We start from the raw sequence: 13557 nt of genomic DNA on the forward strand, positions 1-13557 counted from the left end.
GAACTGCTTGATGTTGTTTCCTGTTCTCTAAACTGCTTCTTAAACTAAGGAACTGAGTGAGGGATTCTTTAAATGTACACCATGCACATTTAAACTACCATCAATAGTACTGTGTTTACCTCTGGGTGGTGCTCTGTTGTTACCCTGCCAACACTAGTTTGAAGTTTCCTTCTTCTGCTCATAGACTGCAGACTCATTTTTCTTTGGGATGATGAAGTTATTCTACATCTTCATCAGAATCTGTGTCTGGAAATGTTTAACAGAACTGCTGAACCTGAACTCAGCTCTGTGTGCTTGAAAAGTGGCTGATCTAAAGATCACTACACTGATTTAAAAGAACAAAAACTTTATGAAGAAATCAAAGATCAGCTGTTCATCAAACTGTTTTGATTATAATCATGTGGATTTCTTCAATGTTGACTTTAAATCAGGTGTTTCTCCTCCTGCAGAGAGGTAATGTGTGTCTAAATGTTGTTCCTAACTCAGTGTTTCTGAATAAATTCTCCATCATGTTTAATGTCAGCTCAGCTCTTTTTCACACACATTTCTGTGTTCATATGTGAAGCGGTGTGTGTTGGAGTTTGTTGCACAAACACAGCAGTCAGAGTGTAAAGAATGGATGTTGTAGGAGGTGTTTGTGTAGTGAAGAACACTCTCTATTTTTAAGATTAGGCTTAAAACTTTTCTTTTTGGTCAAGCTTATAATTAGGGCTGGATCAGGTGAACCTGAACCACCCTTTAGTTTTGCTGCTTTCCACAGTATTCCTGACCTCGCGCCATTACCCATAATTCATAGCGAGCCAGTATTTTACATCCGTTTGCGCTGTTGTTTACAGTTGCGGGCTTACACACTTGCCTTTCATTTACACATTTTGACACTGCAGTTTCTTTTACCTGCCTAAATGTTACCACATCAGAGATGGAGACATTGCAAGGATGTTTTAAAAAGCAGCGAGGTAACAGTGCCTCACCTGTCACTTGTGTAAATGACATAAAATTATGGCCTGAAGTGAGCTACATCGACATTATCAGTTACCTTGTTTTTTCCGAAGGTGTTGATGGCGAGGCAATCGCGTTATTATAAGAGCACCAGATTACCTTCAAAGCAATAAAGTCAATAAAGTAATGCTTAACAAACAAGGCAACGTTGTTTTCCTTAAAGCAGCTGTAGAGCCGAGCCAGAGCATCGGCCAAGCTAAGCGCTTAGCATGGGTCATGCTAAGGGAAAGTGGAGTGGTGGAGACAGTCAGCTGTTCCTGTATCACTGATTAGAGAAATCATGTAGTGATGCGGCAGCTATTCTGTGGAAGGTATATCACTGATCTGGATATCAGAATGTTCAAATCACAGAAACAGAAACACTGGACTGGCTGAAGGCTGTGATCGGGGAGACACACAGCTGTCATCTTGCTAACTGCTACGTGTTTACATGAAGGCAGGCATTGTTTAAGCTTTGTGTAGGCTGTATGCTGTAGTGTCACACTATAAATAAAATAACGTAAAAAAATAAGAGGCTGTACATTAAAGGAAAACTTAAAACATAAGGAAAAAATACAGTAATAGGATGTGCAACTGGGTAGTATAATTTGGGGGAAAAAGAACAAATTTACAGAATAAAATAATTTGAAAAAATGTACAGACTGATGTAGTGACAACCGACAACAGCACAAGTTGAATCCGAGCTCATGTTCCAACTAATAAAGCTGCCTGTTACAGCACAAAGTAACCGAATTTTGTCATTAACTCTGGCTCTGACTTTGGGTACCCGGAAGTATAAAACCGAACAGCGGAAGTGGCAGCCTGTCATGGCAGCCTACGTATGCTCTTAGAGAAACCTGTGGATAGATAGAAATGCCCTGAGAGGATTTTCCTCTGGGCGAAGAGCTAAGAAGAAAACCTGAGAGCAGAATGAAGCACATCCAGAGTTTACTGTTGATGTGACTGCATTTACAGCTCAGAGCAAAAACAAACAAACAGACACAGACTCGTGTCATTTTACTTCCTCCACTGTGGAACTGTCACATCCTCACTGTCCGGCTAGATGTTTGACAGCCCTGTGTTAAATTATATTTGTGTTCATTGTATTTTTTTTTTCTTTTAAGTGTGAAGCACTTTGGAGCTGCTGTTTGGAAAAATGTTGTATAAACAAAGTATACTTGCTGTGTTTGTCTCTGAACAGAGAAGCATAAATAAATTAGCAGACACATAATGTGATGCTAATTCTTGATGATTCCTTCACAGAGTGGATCAGGAGAGCTCAGAGGTTCCCAGTGGTCAGTCTGCCCAGCAGCATCAAACACAGCTGGACTCCATATTTATGGTTTGTACATGTACAACAACTACTGTTACATCTGTTCTTTCAGTCATCTCCATGCTGCACTTTGTACACCAGTGGATTGTTATTGTGTTCATGGTTCTGATGTGTGGTTCTGCTATTTTAGTCTGATTCACTCATTCATGTAATCTCTTCCAGCTGCTGGAGGAAAATATCATCACTTTTGTGAAGAATGAACTGAAGAAGATCCAGAAGGTTCTGAGTCCAGATTACCCAGAATTCTTAGAGAGTCAGGAGTATGAGGAGGTGTTGAAGGTTGAGGATGAAGAGAACAAGAGAAGCAGAAAGGCGTTTATGAAGATCACACTGCACTTCCTGAGGAGAATGAAGCAGGAGGAGCTGGCTGACCGTCTGCAGAGCAGTAAGAGGATTTCTAAAAAGGTTTAACATGGTGGTTTTAGCGACCCTGCAGAAACCCCAAAACACACACACACTGTAAAATAGGGGAGACATGCAAATAGACATGCCAGCACCCCCCAAGCTCAGATTACAATTAAAAAAAATAAATAAATAAAAAAATACACCCCGCCACCACAGTGGTAGAATGACATGACTTTTACTGAACTGATGACTGTCTATGAAAGTAGAATATGTTTAAATTTATTTTGTGTGTTGTTTGAGAATTTTCCATCATACCAACATAAAAAAAAATCTGCTTTAAAGAAGTAGTTTCAGTATGTTCAAAGTTAAGAATATTTATTTTGTTTTCTTTAAGAATTTCCTCTCACATGTGAGCGCAAACTTAAATCTACCCTGAAGAAGAAGTTCCAGTGTGTGTTTGAGGGGATCGCTAAAGCAGGAAAGCCAACCCTTCTGAATCAGATCTACACAGAGCTCTACATCACAGAGGGAGGGGCTGCAGAGGTCAATGATGAACATGAGGTCAGACAGATTGAAACAGCATCCAGGAAACCAGACAGACCAGAAACAACAATCAGACAAGAAGACATCTTTAAAGGTTCACCTGGAAGAGATGAACCAATCAGAACAGTGCTGACAAAGGGAGTGGCTGGCATTGGGAAAACAGTCTTAACACAGAAGTTCACTCTGGACTGGGCTGAAGACAAAGCCAACCAGGACATCCAGTTCATGTTTCCATTTACTTTCAGAGAGCTGAATGTGCTGAAAGAGAAAAAGTTCAGCTTGGTGGAACTTGTTCATCACTTCTTTACTGAAACCAAAGAAGCAGGAATCTGCAGCTTTGAAGACTTCCAGGTTGTGTTCATCTTTGATGGTCTGGATGAGTGTCGACTTCCTCTGGACTTCCACAGCACTGAGATCCTGGCTGATGTTACAGAGTCCACCTCAGTGGATGTGCTGCTGACAAACCTCATCAGGGGGAACCTGCTTCCCTCTGCTCACCTCTGGATAACCACACGACCTGCAGCAGCCAATCAGATCCCTTCTCAGTGTGTTGACATGGTGACAGAGGTCAGAGGGTTCACTGACCCACAGAAGGAGGAGTACTTCAGGAAGAGGTTCAGTGATAGGAAGCAGGCCAGAAGGATCATCTCCCACATCAAGACATCACGAAGCCTCCACATCATGTGCCACATCCCAGTCTTCTGCTGGATCACTGCTACAGTTCTGGAGGATGTGCTGAAAACCAGAGAGGGAGGAGAGCTGCCCAAGACTCTGACTGAGATGTACATCTACTTCCTGGTGGTTCAGGCCAAAGTGAAGAAGGTCAAGTATGATGGAGGAGCTGAGACAGATCCACACTGGAGTCCAGAGAGCAGGAATATGATTGAGTCTCTGGGAAAACTGGCTTTTGATCAGCTGCAGAAAGGAAACCTGATCTTCTATGAATCAGACCTGACAGAGTGTGGCATCGATATCAGAGCAGCCTCAGTGTACTCAGGAGTGTTCACACAGATCTTTATAGAGGAGAGAGGGCTGTACCAGGACAAGGTGTTCTGCTTCATCCATCTGAGTGTTCAGGAGTTTCTGGCTGCTCTTCATGTCCATCTGACCTTCATCAACTCTGGAGTCAATCTGCTGGAAGAACAACAATCAACCTCCCAGACAGAGCAACACCTCTACCAGAGTGCTGTGAACAAGGCCTTACAGAGTCCAAATGGACACCTGGACTTGTTCCTTCGCTTCCTCCTGGGTCTTTCACTGCAGACCAATCAGACTCTCCTACGAGGTCTGCTGACACAGACAAGAAGTAGCTCACAGACCAATCAGGAAACAGTCCAGCACATCAAGAAGAAGCTCAATGAGAATCTGTCTGCAGAGAAAAGCATCAACCTGTTCCACTGTCTGAATGAACTGAATGATCGTTCTCTAGTGGAGGAGATCCAACAGTCCCTGAGTTCAGGAAATCTCTCCACAGATAAACTGTCTCCTGCTCAGTGGTCAGCTCTGGTCTTCATCTTACTGTCATCAGAAGAAGATCTGGATGTGTTTGACCTGAGGAAATACTCTGCTTCAGAGGAGGCTCTGCTGAGGCTGCTGCCAGTGGTTAAAACTTCTAAAAAAGCTCTGTAAGTTATCCTAAAGCTTTATCCTTGTGTCTTTTAACAGAAAAGAAAAACAAATAACATTATTATTGTATTTGTCTTATCAGGTTGAGTGTCTGCAACCTCTCAGAGAGGAGCTGTGAAGCTCTGTCTTCTGTTGTCAGGTCTGAGTCCTCTAATCTGAGAGAGTTGGACCTGAGTAACAACGAACTGAATGACTCTGGAGTAAAAATGTTGTGTTCTGGTCTGGAAAGTCCACACTTTAACTTGGAGACACTGAGGTCAGGGTTTTGAAAATGACCAGTTACAATTTTTGGACAATTTCTCCATATGAGGATTGAAAGTTTTTTTTCAGTGTTTATCTTAATTTGATTGAAAACATGCAGAAAAGCATCCAGAGAAGATTTCCACCTCTCATCTTTTTAAAAAAAAGATATAAACTCTTCACTTTACACACATTTAAAATTTATAAAATACAAAATATTACACATACCCTTTAAAGGATTAGATTCTGATCACATTTTTTTCACATATTCATGATTTCCATGTATTGAATCATAATAACTTAAAAAATCATCTGACTTGGTTTAAAGGGTCAGACAAGTCAAGTGAAGTTAGTGTGTTAAATATCACAGTTAGATGTCAGTAGACTGAACATTACAGTTAACTGAGTTAATTTTTCTTACCAATCTCAATTCAAGTGCATACCCCTAGCTACGGTGGCCACTGGTGGAAAACAACTCTGTCTACCATTCAGCTGTGGTGAGTGTAGGCTCTCAGCTGTTTACCCAAGCTGTCAAAATGCTGGGTGTTCACTCTGGAGAAAGTTGTAAAACTTTGTGAAAGGAATTCAATGGAGTGCTCCTGATCAGCTAACAAACAATAAGTAATTGCAACAATATCGGAAATACAGTGTATCACAAAAGTGAGTACACCCCTCACATTTCTGCAGATATTTAAGTATATCTTTTTGTAGCGCCTCTCTAGTGCGTACAGCTATAATGAGAGGTGGCTAACCTGAGTTCTTTTAAGTATTTACAGAACCTGGGGTTTCTCTAACAAATTTAAATAAATGTCCCTTTAAACCCGCATTGACTAATACACTTATAATACCAGAACAGTCAATAAACACACCCATTAATTGAAAAATATATAGAAAATTTACTTAGTAAAATAGAAGGAATTATTTACATATTCTGTTCAGTTTCTTTTGAACCAATAAATGCATTCAACATTAAATAAAACATCAAACTTAAATATCTCTTATGGGCCCCAATAATTAACCTACAGCCGGCAATAAAACAAAATAAAATGATACTCAGGTCCAATCGTTGCAGGCCTGAACGCTGCTCGGGAACGCTGTAGCCTTAAACAAATGGCCGTTTCACCTCAAGGGCAAAATAAAAAGCGGTACCTTTTGCTGATGGAGTTAACCACTCACACAGTCAAGGACGGCCGGAGAATAAGATGAGAAGAGGCGATTCGCCTGGAAGAAGAGGGGAAACACGCAGCAGACGATGCAGGCACAGTCCTCACACACAGCGCTGACCGGCTCCGTCGGCTCTCTGTCCTCGTCGTCCGCTCACAGCTTCACGCAGGCTCTGCTAATTGAGTTCGTGGGTTGCTAGCTTCTTAGCATGGCACAGGCGAAAGCACTAGCCACTGGATTAGCAGCTCACTCGGCTAACGTCAGTCTTCAGTTGAGTTTTCCACTCAAACTCAACAACCTCACCACCATTCAGGTTTTGGAAAAGAGTCCTTGTCGAGCACTTTCACTGAACGATGATAAAAGCTGGCTTAACAGTCCACAGTCTACTCCTGCATCTCCTTCGCTCGTCTCTCTCTCCCTTTTCTCTCGCTCTTTTTCCCACGTATCTCTCACGTTCCCCCATTTCCTGTCCATTGACCTGAGATGTGATTACTTCCTTTACAAAAGGTTACAGAAATAAAATATACAACTTTTGTCTTTTCCTTTCTTAAACAATTTTTAACGTCAAACCTCATTTGCTGTTTAATGAATTTTAACAAATCCCATTTACGAACTATGAACTTATTTATTTCAACATATATTACAGGAACAGATTTTAACAGGGTTACACCCTCCCCCTTTTGAAATGTCTGTGTGTCCTCACCAGACACCAAACTAAGGAGTCATAAGAGCACAACACCTAGTACCTCTAGGGTGTTCCTATTTTAATAACAATTCCCCTGTGGACTATGGTCAAGGGCTTGTCACTGGATCTACCAGGCTAATCATAGGTGAGTCTAAGGGTAGGCTTAATGGTTCTTTTTGGTCTGGGTTCAGCTCTGGTTCTCAGTCTCTCTTCCCGGACCTCAACTACAGATTCTTCTCCAGACTCCAATCCATTCTCACTGACCTGTTCTGGAGCTTTTCCTCTTTCACATCCTTTACTCCTTTCATCCTCAGGTTCGGGTTCAGAGTTGTGATCATCATTGTCTATATCTGAGTCTCTTCCATCAATAGGTTCAATTCTCATGTTGTTATCATACTCTGAGTCAGCGTCATGATCTGGTTCAGATTCATGATCATTTTCTGGTACAGCTTCATCATCTATGCCTACTGACCTGGCAGTATTCAACACTCTACGGGCAAGGTCTTTTGGCATAGCCCGGTGAGTGACAAAATACTCCACATCAGAAGACGAGTCAGAGAACTCCTGTAACTCTTGAGTCTCTGGACTTTGGTCTCTTTGGTTTTTCTTTTGAGTGAATGCTCTGGTCCTGGGCCTGGCAGGTGGATCCTCAATCTGTTTGGTGAGTGGCATTCTCACAAACTGTCCAATAGGTAGAAGGTGGTCCCTATGGATAGTCTTTGTCCCTGGCTTTCCATCCTCCCGTTTGATCTTGAACACAGGTAGGTTCGGTAGCTTTCCAGTGACAACATAAGGTTCAGTATTCCACTTACTTTCCAGCTTATGCTTTCCTCTTAGACCCAAATTTTGGAGCAGAACTCTGTCACCAATCTCGAGGGACTGAAAGGTAACTCGCTGGTCATACAACCGTTTGTTTCTCTGGTGCCTTTTGTCTGAAGCCTCCGAGGCTAACTTGTAGGCTTGTTTCAGATCTTCTTTCAGCTTAGTGACATATCGGGTGTGGCATGCATCCTCTATGCCATCTGGGGATGTTCTAAAACACAGATCAACAGGAAGTCTTGCCTCCCTACCAAACATTAGATGGTAGGGTGAGTACCCTGTAGCGTCACACTTTGTGCTATTGTACGCATGGACCAAGTAGGGAACATGCTGGCTCCAGCTATGTTTCTTCTCACGACCCAGCGTGCTAAGCATGGAGATCAACGTTCTGTTAAACCTTTCAGGCTGCGGGTCTCCTTGCGGGTGATAGGGAGTAGTCCGTGACTTGCGTATCCCCATCAGATGCAGTAGTTCCTGGATCAATCTGCTCTCAAAATCCCTCCCTTGATCGGAATGGATCCTTGATGGCAGCCCATAATGAACAAAATATTTATCCATCAGGGTCTTAGCCACTACTTGGGCTTTCTGGCTTTTAGTTGGGAAAGCCTGAGCATACCTTGTAAAATGATCTGTGACTACCAAGACATTAGCTATGCCCTTGGAGTCAGGCTCCATGGAAAGGAAGTCCATGCACACTAGATCCATCGGCCCATGGCTGACAATCTGGTGCAATGGAGCAGCTTTCTGTGGAGGGGTCTTATGAGCAACACACTCTCCACAGTTCCTGATATACTCTTCCACGTCCATTGACATCTTTGGCCAAAAGAATCGGCTACGGAGAAGGTCAATAGTTCTCTCCTGCCCAAGGTGTCCCAGATCATCATGCATAGCTCGCATGACTCTCGGTCGAAACTCCCTTGGAAGGACAAGCTGACTGACCATTTCTCCAGATGGTTTCTTACTGTAACGGTACAACAATCCATCTTTCATGGAAAGCTTCCCTATTTCTCTTTTCAATCTCAATAATTCTAGATTCTTTGACACTTCATCAGGCCACTGTCCATGCTTGACAGCTTGGATTGCTGGTCCAATGGCTTCATCTCCTTCTTGAGCTTTCTTGAGACTCTGCTTTGACATGAGCTCAAGCGACTTCAAGTTCATATGCATTGGATATGCATACAGGTCAGGAACACACTGTGCAGATGCCCCTAGCTGCGCGACATATACAGGTGTCGAATGAGCAGCTGCTGGTACACAGACTTGTTGACAAATAGTCTTGACACCAGACTGCGGTATAGTCACCCAACCGTTGTCATCCACATCTGGGGTGTTCCGTGACAACAGGTCGGCGTCGACATTGTGTCGACCTGGACGATACTGGATGTCAAACTCATACGTCGACAGGGCAGCTAGCCAGCGATGCCCTACCGCGTTAAGCCTGGCTGTTGACAACACGTACGTAAGCGGGTTGTTATCGGTACGTACTGTGAATCTCACCCCATACAAATAGTCGTGGAACTTGTCGACTACGGCCCACTTGAGAGACAAGAATTCCAGTTGGTGTATGGGATAATTTCTCTCAGCTGTACTCAGCTTTCTGCTTGCAAAAGCAACTGGCCGCAGGCGTTCAGGGTACTCTTGGTAAAGTACTGCACCAAGACCCTTCAAGCTTGCGTCAACATGCAGAGTGTATGGCTTTTGTGGGTTGGCAAATGCCAAGACAGGTGCATGGGTCAGGCAATGGATAATCTGGTGGAACGCATATGTGCATGCTTTGTCCCATCTGTCTCCAAAGGGCTCTGACTCTTTCAAGTAGACTTTGTTGACATCAGGGGCTTGCTTCTTTCCCTTTTGGGTAGGAGCATAACCCTTGGTGAGCTCGGTCAACGGTCGAACGATTGCAGAATAGTTCTGGATGAATCTTCTGTAATAGCCGCAAAACCCTAAGAACGATTGCAGTGTCTTTAGGTTTGTTGGCATAGGCCAGGTGGCAACAGCCTCTATCTTGTCTGGATCTGGAGCAACACCGTCAGCAGACACTATGTGCCCCAGGTACTTGACTCTGGGCAGACAGATCTGACACTTGTCGACTGAAAGTTTGAGTCCTACCTCCCCAAGACGATCTATGACCTTGAGCAGTCTCTCTTCGTGCTCTTCAAGAGTCTTTCCGAAAACAATCAGATCGTCAAGGTACACTAGCACTTGCAAGAGGTTCATGTCTCCAACGGCCTTCTCCATTAACCTCTGAAAGGTTGCTGGAGCTCCTGTGATGCCTTGTGGCATCCTCTCAAACTGGAAAAAGCCTAACGGACAAATGAATGCCATCTTCTCTTTGTCTTCTTCAGACATGGCAATCTGGTAGTAGCCTGAACGCAGATCAAGCACAGAGAACCACTGACTCCCTGTCAAGGCATTCAGTGCGTCCTCAATGCATGGGGTGGTGTACTGATCTGGTACTGTTCGGCTATTCAATAGTCGGTAATCTATGCACATCCCGACAGTGCCATTTTTCTTCCGAACAACAACTATCGGGGATGCATAGGGACTTCTTGACTCTTTTATGATCCCTGCTTGTAGCAGCTCTTGTAAGTGTCGTCTCACATCTTCAATGTCGGCTGGCGCCAATCGACGTGATCGTTGACGGAAAGGCCTGGAATCCGACAGCCAAATTCTGTGCTCCACCCCTTTTGCTAACCCCACATCCCACTCATTCATTGAGAAGACATGAGACTTCTGGGCTAGTTTCTGACGCAGCCGGTTCTTCCATTTTTCGGAGATGGGAGAGTCTCCAAAGTTTATTTTGCTCACATCAAAGTTGGAGGGAGCTGTCTCTTTCGGTGGAATGGTAGAAACAGAATCAGTGTGAAACACACTGCCAATCACTGTTCCCACAGGTATAGAAATCTCTCTTGTAGACTCATTTCTGACTAGGACTTTGAACCTATTAGCATCTAATGCCCCACTGGGCATTACCATGGGAAGGATGAACACGTCAGCAGGTAGAGTGACTGCTGGTGAGGAATCCATCATGAGGATTTCCTGCTGAACAGGCTTCTTCAGTTCCACTTTGCACACAACTGGTGCATCACAGTGTGGTGGTAAAGTCAAAGGGCCTGGACCCATCCATCGGACACGACCAGCCTCGTCATCATCCTGGACGGGAACAGTAACACCTTTGCGTACAGGTTGGCCTTCACTGACACAAACACGAAGGCCCAGTGCCCGTGTGACATCAACACCATTGTCCTTGCATTGGTTCACCAAGCGTCTGACATGGCTAGCATTAGTACCTACAATAACAGAGGTATTGTCATCAGCTCTTGGACTAGGGCATATGAGGGCAAGGACAGTTACTGTCTGAACAGTTCCTAGCACCTCAGCTGGATACTCAAGGTCGACTACCACATATCCAGTGTAGGGGTAGCTAACACCTGACTCACTTAGGCCCCACAAGGATAGACCAGATACTGGCTGAATGGGGATATCAGACAAGTATTTCTGGTACCAGTGTTCAAAAATGATTGTCACCTGGGAGCCACTATCCAATAAAGCAGTACAGGGCTGCCCGTTAACTTTCAGTGGGACCAGGCTAGGCGGCCCCACCAGCCCATCTGGAATGCTCACATTTTCTGGCATGTCTGCAGTACTATTCTCGACTGAACAGTTCATTGTGCTAGCAGGGGCATCACCAGATGATTTGTTGGTCTTAGACAACTTCAGGGCTTGAATTAATCTCTTGATAACTTTAGCCTGATTTTCCGGATTTTGACATTTCCCTGCGAAATGTCCATTTTCTCCACACCGATAACAAAAATGTTCCTCTGAGACTTTGAGTGATCTCTGTGGAGAGCTAGCGGCTAGCTTTGATGTCTTTACGGATGAAACAGCTGCTTGTGGTTCAGACACATTCTTTGTGAACTTCTGCTGCAAGCGCTTTAACTGTTTTTTCAATGCAGTTATCTCACTGTCACGACTACCCCCACTGGCTGCAGCATTATGGGGAGTCTGATCAGTGCTAGCTAGTGTGTCCTGAACTGGCTTAGACACAGCAGCAGCCACTAAGGACCTGAGCTCCTTCATCTCAGACTTCAAATTCTGAATTTCAGTCTGCTTGTCAACAACTTCCTGCTTTACATATGCACTTTGCACAACAGGATGAAGCTTCTTTCTGGAGGCCTCATATTCTTCCTCTGTACGAATCTCCTTTAACAGCTGGAGAAAAGAGGGTGGCTTATCTTTTCTCTCCCTAAGCCGAAGATTAATCGGCATCAGGTCAGAAGCGGTAGCACCACGCAACAACTGATCTAGCCTTACTCTGTCAGCACAACCCGGAGGAAGACCACCTCTCTGCACGACCCGGTTTAACGACTGTTCTAGACGTCTAAGGAAGTCAGAGAGCCTCTCAGTTGGTTGTTGCTGCAACAACCGAAAAGCAAAATACAACTTCTCGCCTGTTTCTGCTATTCCAAAAGCATGTTCAAGGGCCTCTAAGCAGGTTTCAGGGCTAACGTCAGGATTGCCAGCGCGTGCTGCCTGGACAATCTCAAGCACCGGGCCCCTAAGACTCTCCATCAGTCGCCGTCTTTTCTCTTTGAGAGAGCAATCACACTCTTCCACCATGAGTCGTGCTTGGCTCAACCAGTGGTCAAACTGCTCCTCTCCAGCCGGGGTGGGCAACAACCCCGAAAAGGTTCGTAAGCGGCGATAGCTTCCATGCTCACTTGAAGACTTGCTCTTGTCAAGTATCTCGCTCACAGCTCGCAAAATAGCTTCTGTTGACTTAGCAACAGTATCTCCCTCTGCACTGTTCATCTACAGGCTTATCTTTAGCCTGCTGTGGTTCAGATGACCCCTGACCTTGTGCACTAGCTCGAAGACCTTCATCGACTGTGACCACAGACCACGGCCCTCCCCCATCAATGGGGAACACCTCAAAGGGAACCATGTCTCTCTTTACGGCCTCCATGCATTCACACAAGACAAGAAATCTGTTTTGCCGTAAACTTAATGTTCGGCCTCTGACACGAACACGTCCCAGACTCTTCACTGTTTGCATAGTCTCCTCAATAACTGCTGCAGTTACATCTTCTTGCATGAGCACCAGGACTGCATGAGCCTCATCTACTGACTCCCCTTGGCACCAACCCTTTAACTCTAATACCAACTCGTCTCGAGTTCCCATGTTAAAGAGAAAAACTTTTCACCATTTACGGTTTCAACAGAATACTTTTCACAAGATAAATGCACAAAAAACAAGAAACCCACACAATAATCCAAATCCCAGCGGTGCCTCCAATTTATGTAGCGCCTCTCTAGTGCGTACAGCTATAATGAGAGGTGGCTAACCTGAGTTCTTTTAAGTATTTACAGAACCTGGGGTTTCTCTAACAAATTTAAATAAATGTCCCTTTAAACCCGCATTGACTAATACACTTATAATACCAGAACAGTCAATAAACACACCCATTAATTGAAAAATATATAGAACATTTACTTAGTAAAATAGAAGGAATTATTTACATATTCTGTTCAGTTTCTTTTGAACCAATAAATGCATTCAACATTAACTAAAACATCAAACTTAAATATCTCCTATGGGCCCCAATAATTAACCTACAGCCGGCAATAAAACAAAATAAAATGATACTCAGGTCCAATCGTTGCAGGCCTGAACGCTGCTCGGGAACGCTGTAGCCTTAAACAAATGGCCGTTTCACGTCAAGGGCAAAATAAAAAGTGGTACCTTTTGGTGATGGAGTTAACCACTCACACAGTCAAGTACGGCCAGAGAACAAGATGAGAAGAGGCGATTCGCCTGGAAGAC

The 13557-nt window shown here is 44.1% G+C and overlaps 1 protein-coding gene across 1 annotated transcript in view; it reads left to right on the forward strand.

Moving 5' to 3' along the window:
- Window positions 1-13557, forward strand: part of LOC115798423 (NLR family CARD domain-containing protein 3-like) — a 64729-nt gene that overhangs the window by 12248 nt on the left and 38924 nt on the right. The window contains exon 5 of the mRNA XM_030755276.1: window positions 2242-2320. Within this exon, the coding sequence (XP_030611136.1) occupies window positions 2242-2320 (79 nt within the window). The remainder of the gene's footprint in view (window positions 1-2241; window positions 2321-13557) is intronic.

The sequence above is a fragment of the Archocentrus centrarchus genome, chromosome 2, assembly GCF_007364275.1.
Source record: "Archocentrus centrarchus isolate MPI-CPG fArcCen1 chromosome 2, fArcCen1, whole genome shotgun sequence".
Taxonomy (NCBI): domain Eukaryota; kingdom Metazoa; phylum Chordata; class Actinopteri; order Cichliformes; family Cichlidae; genus Archocentrus; species Archocentrus centrarchus.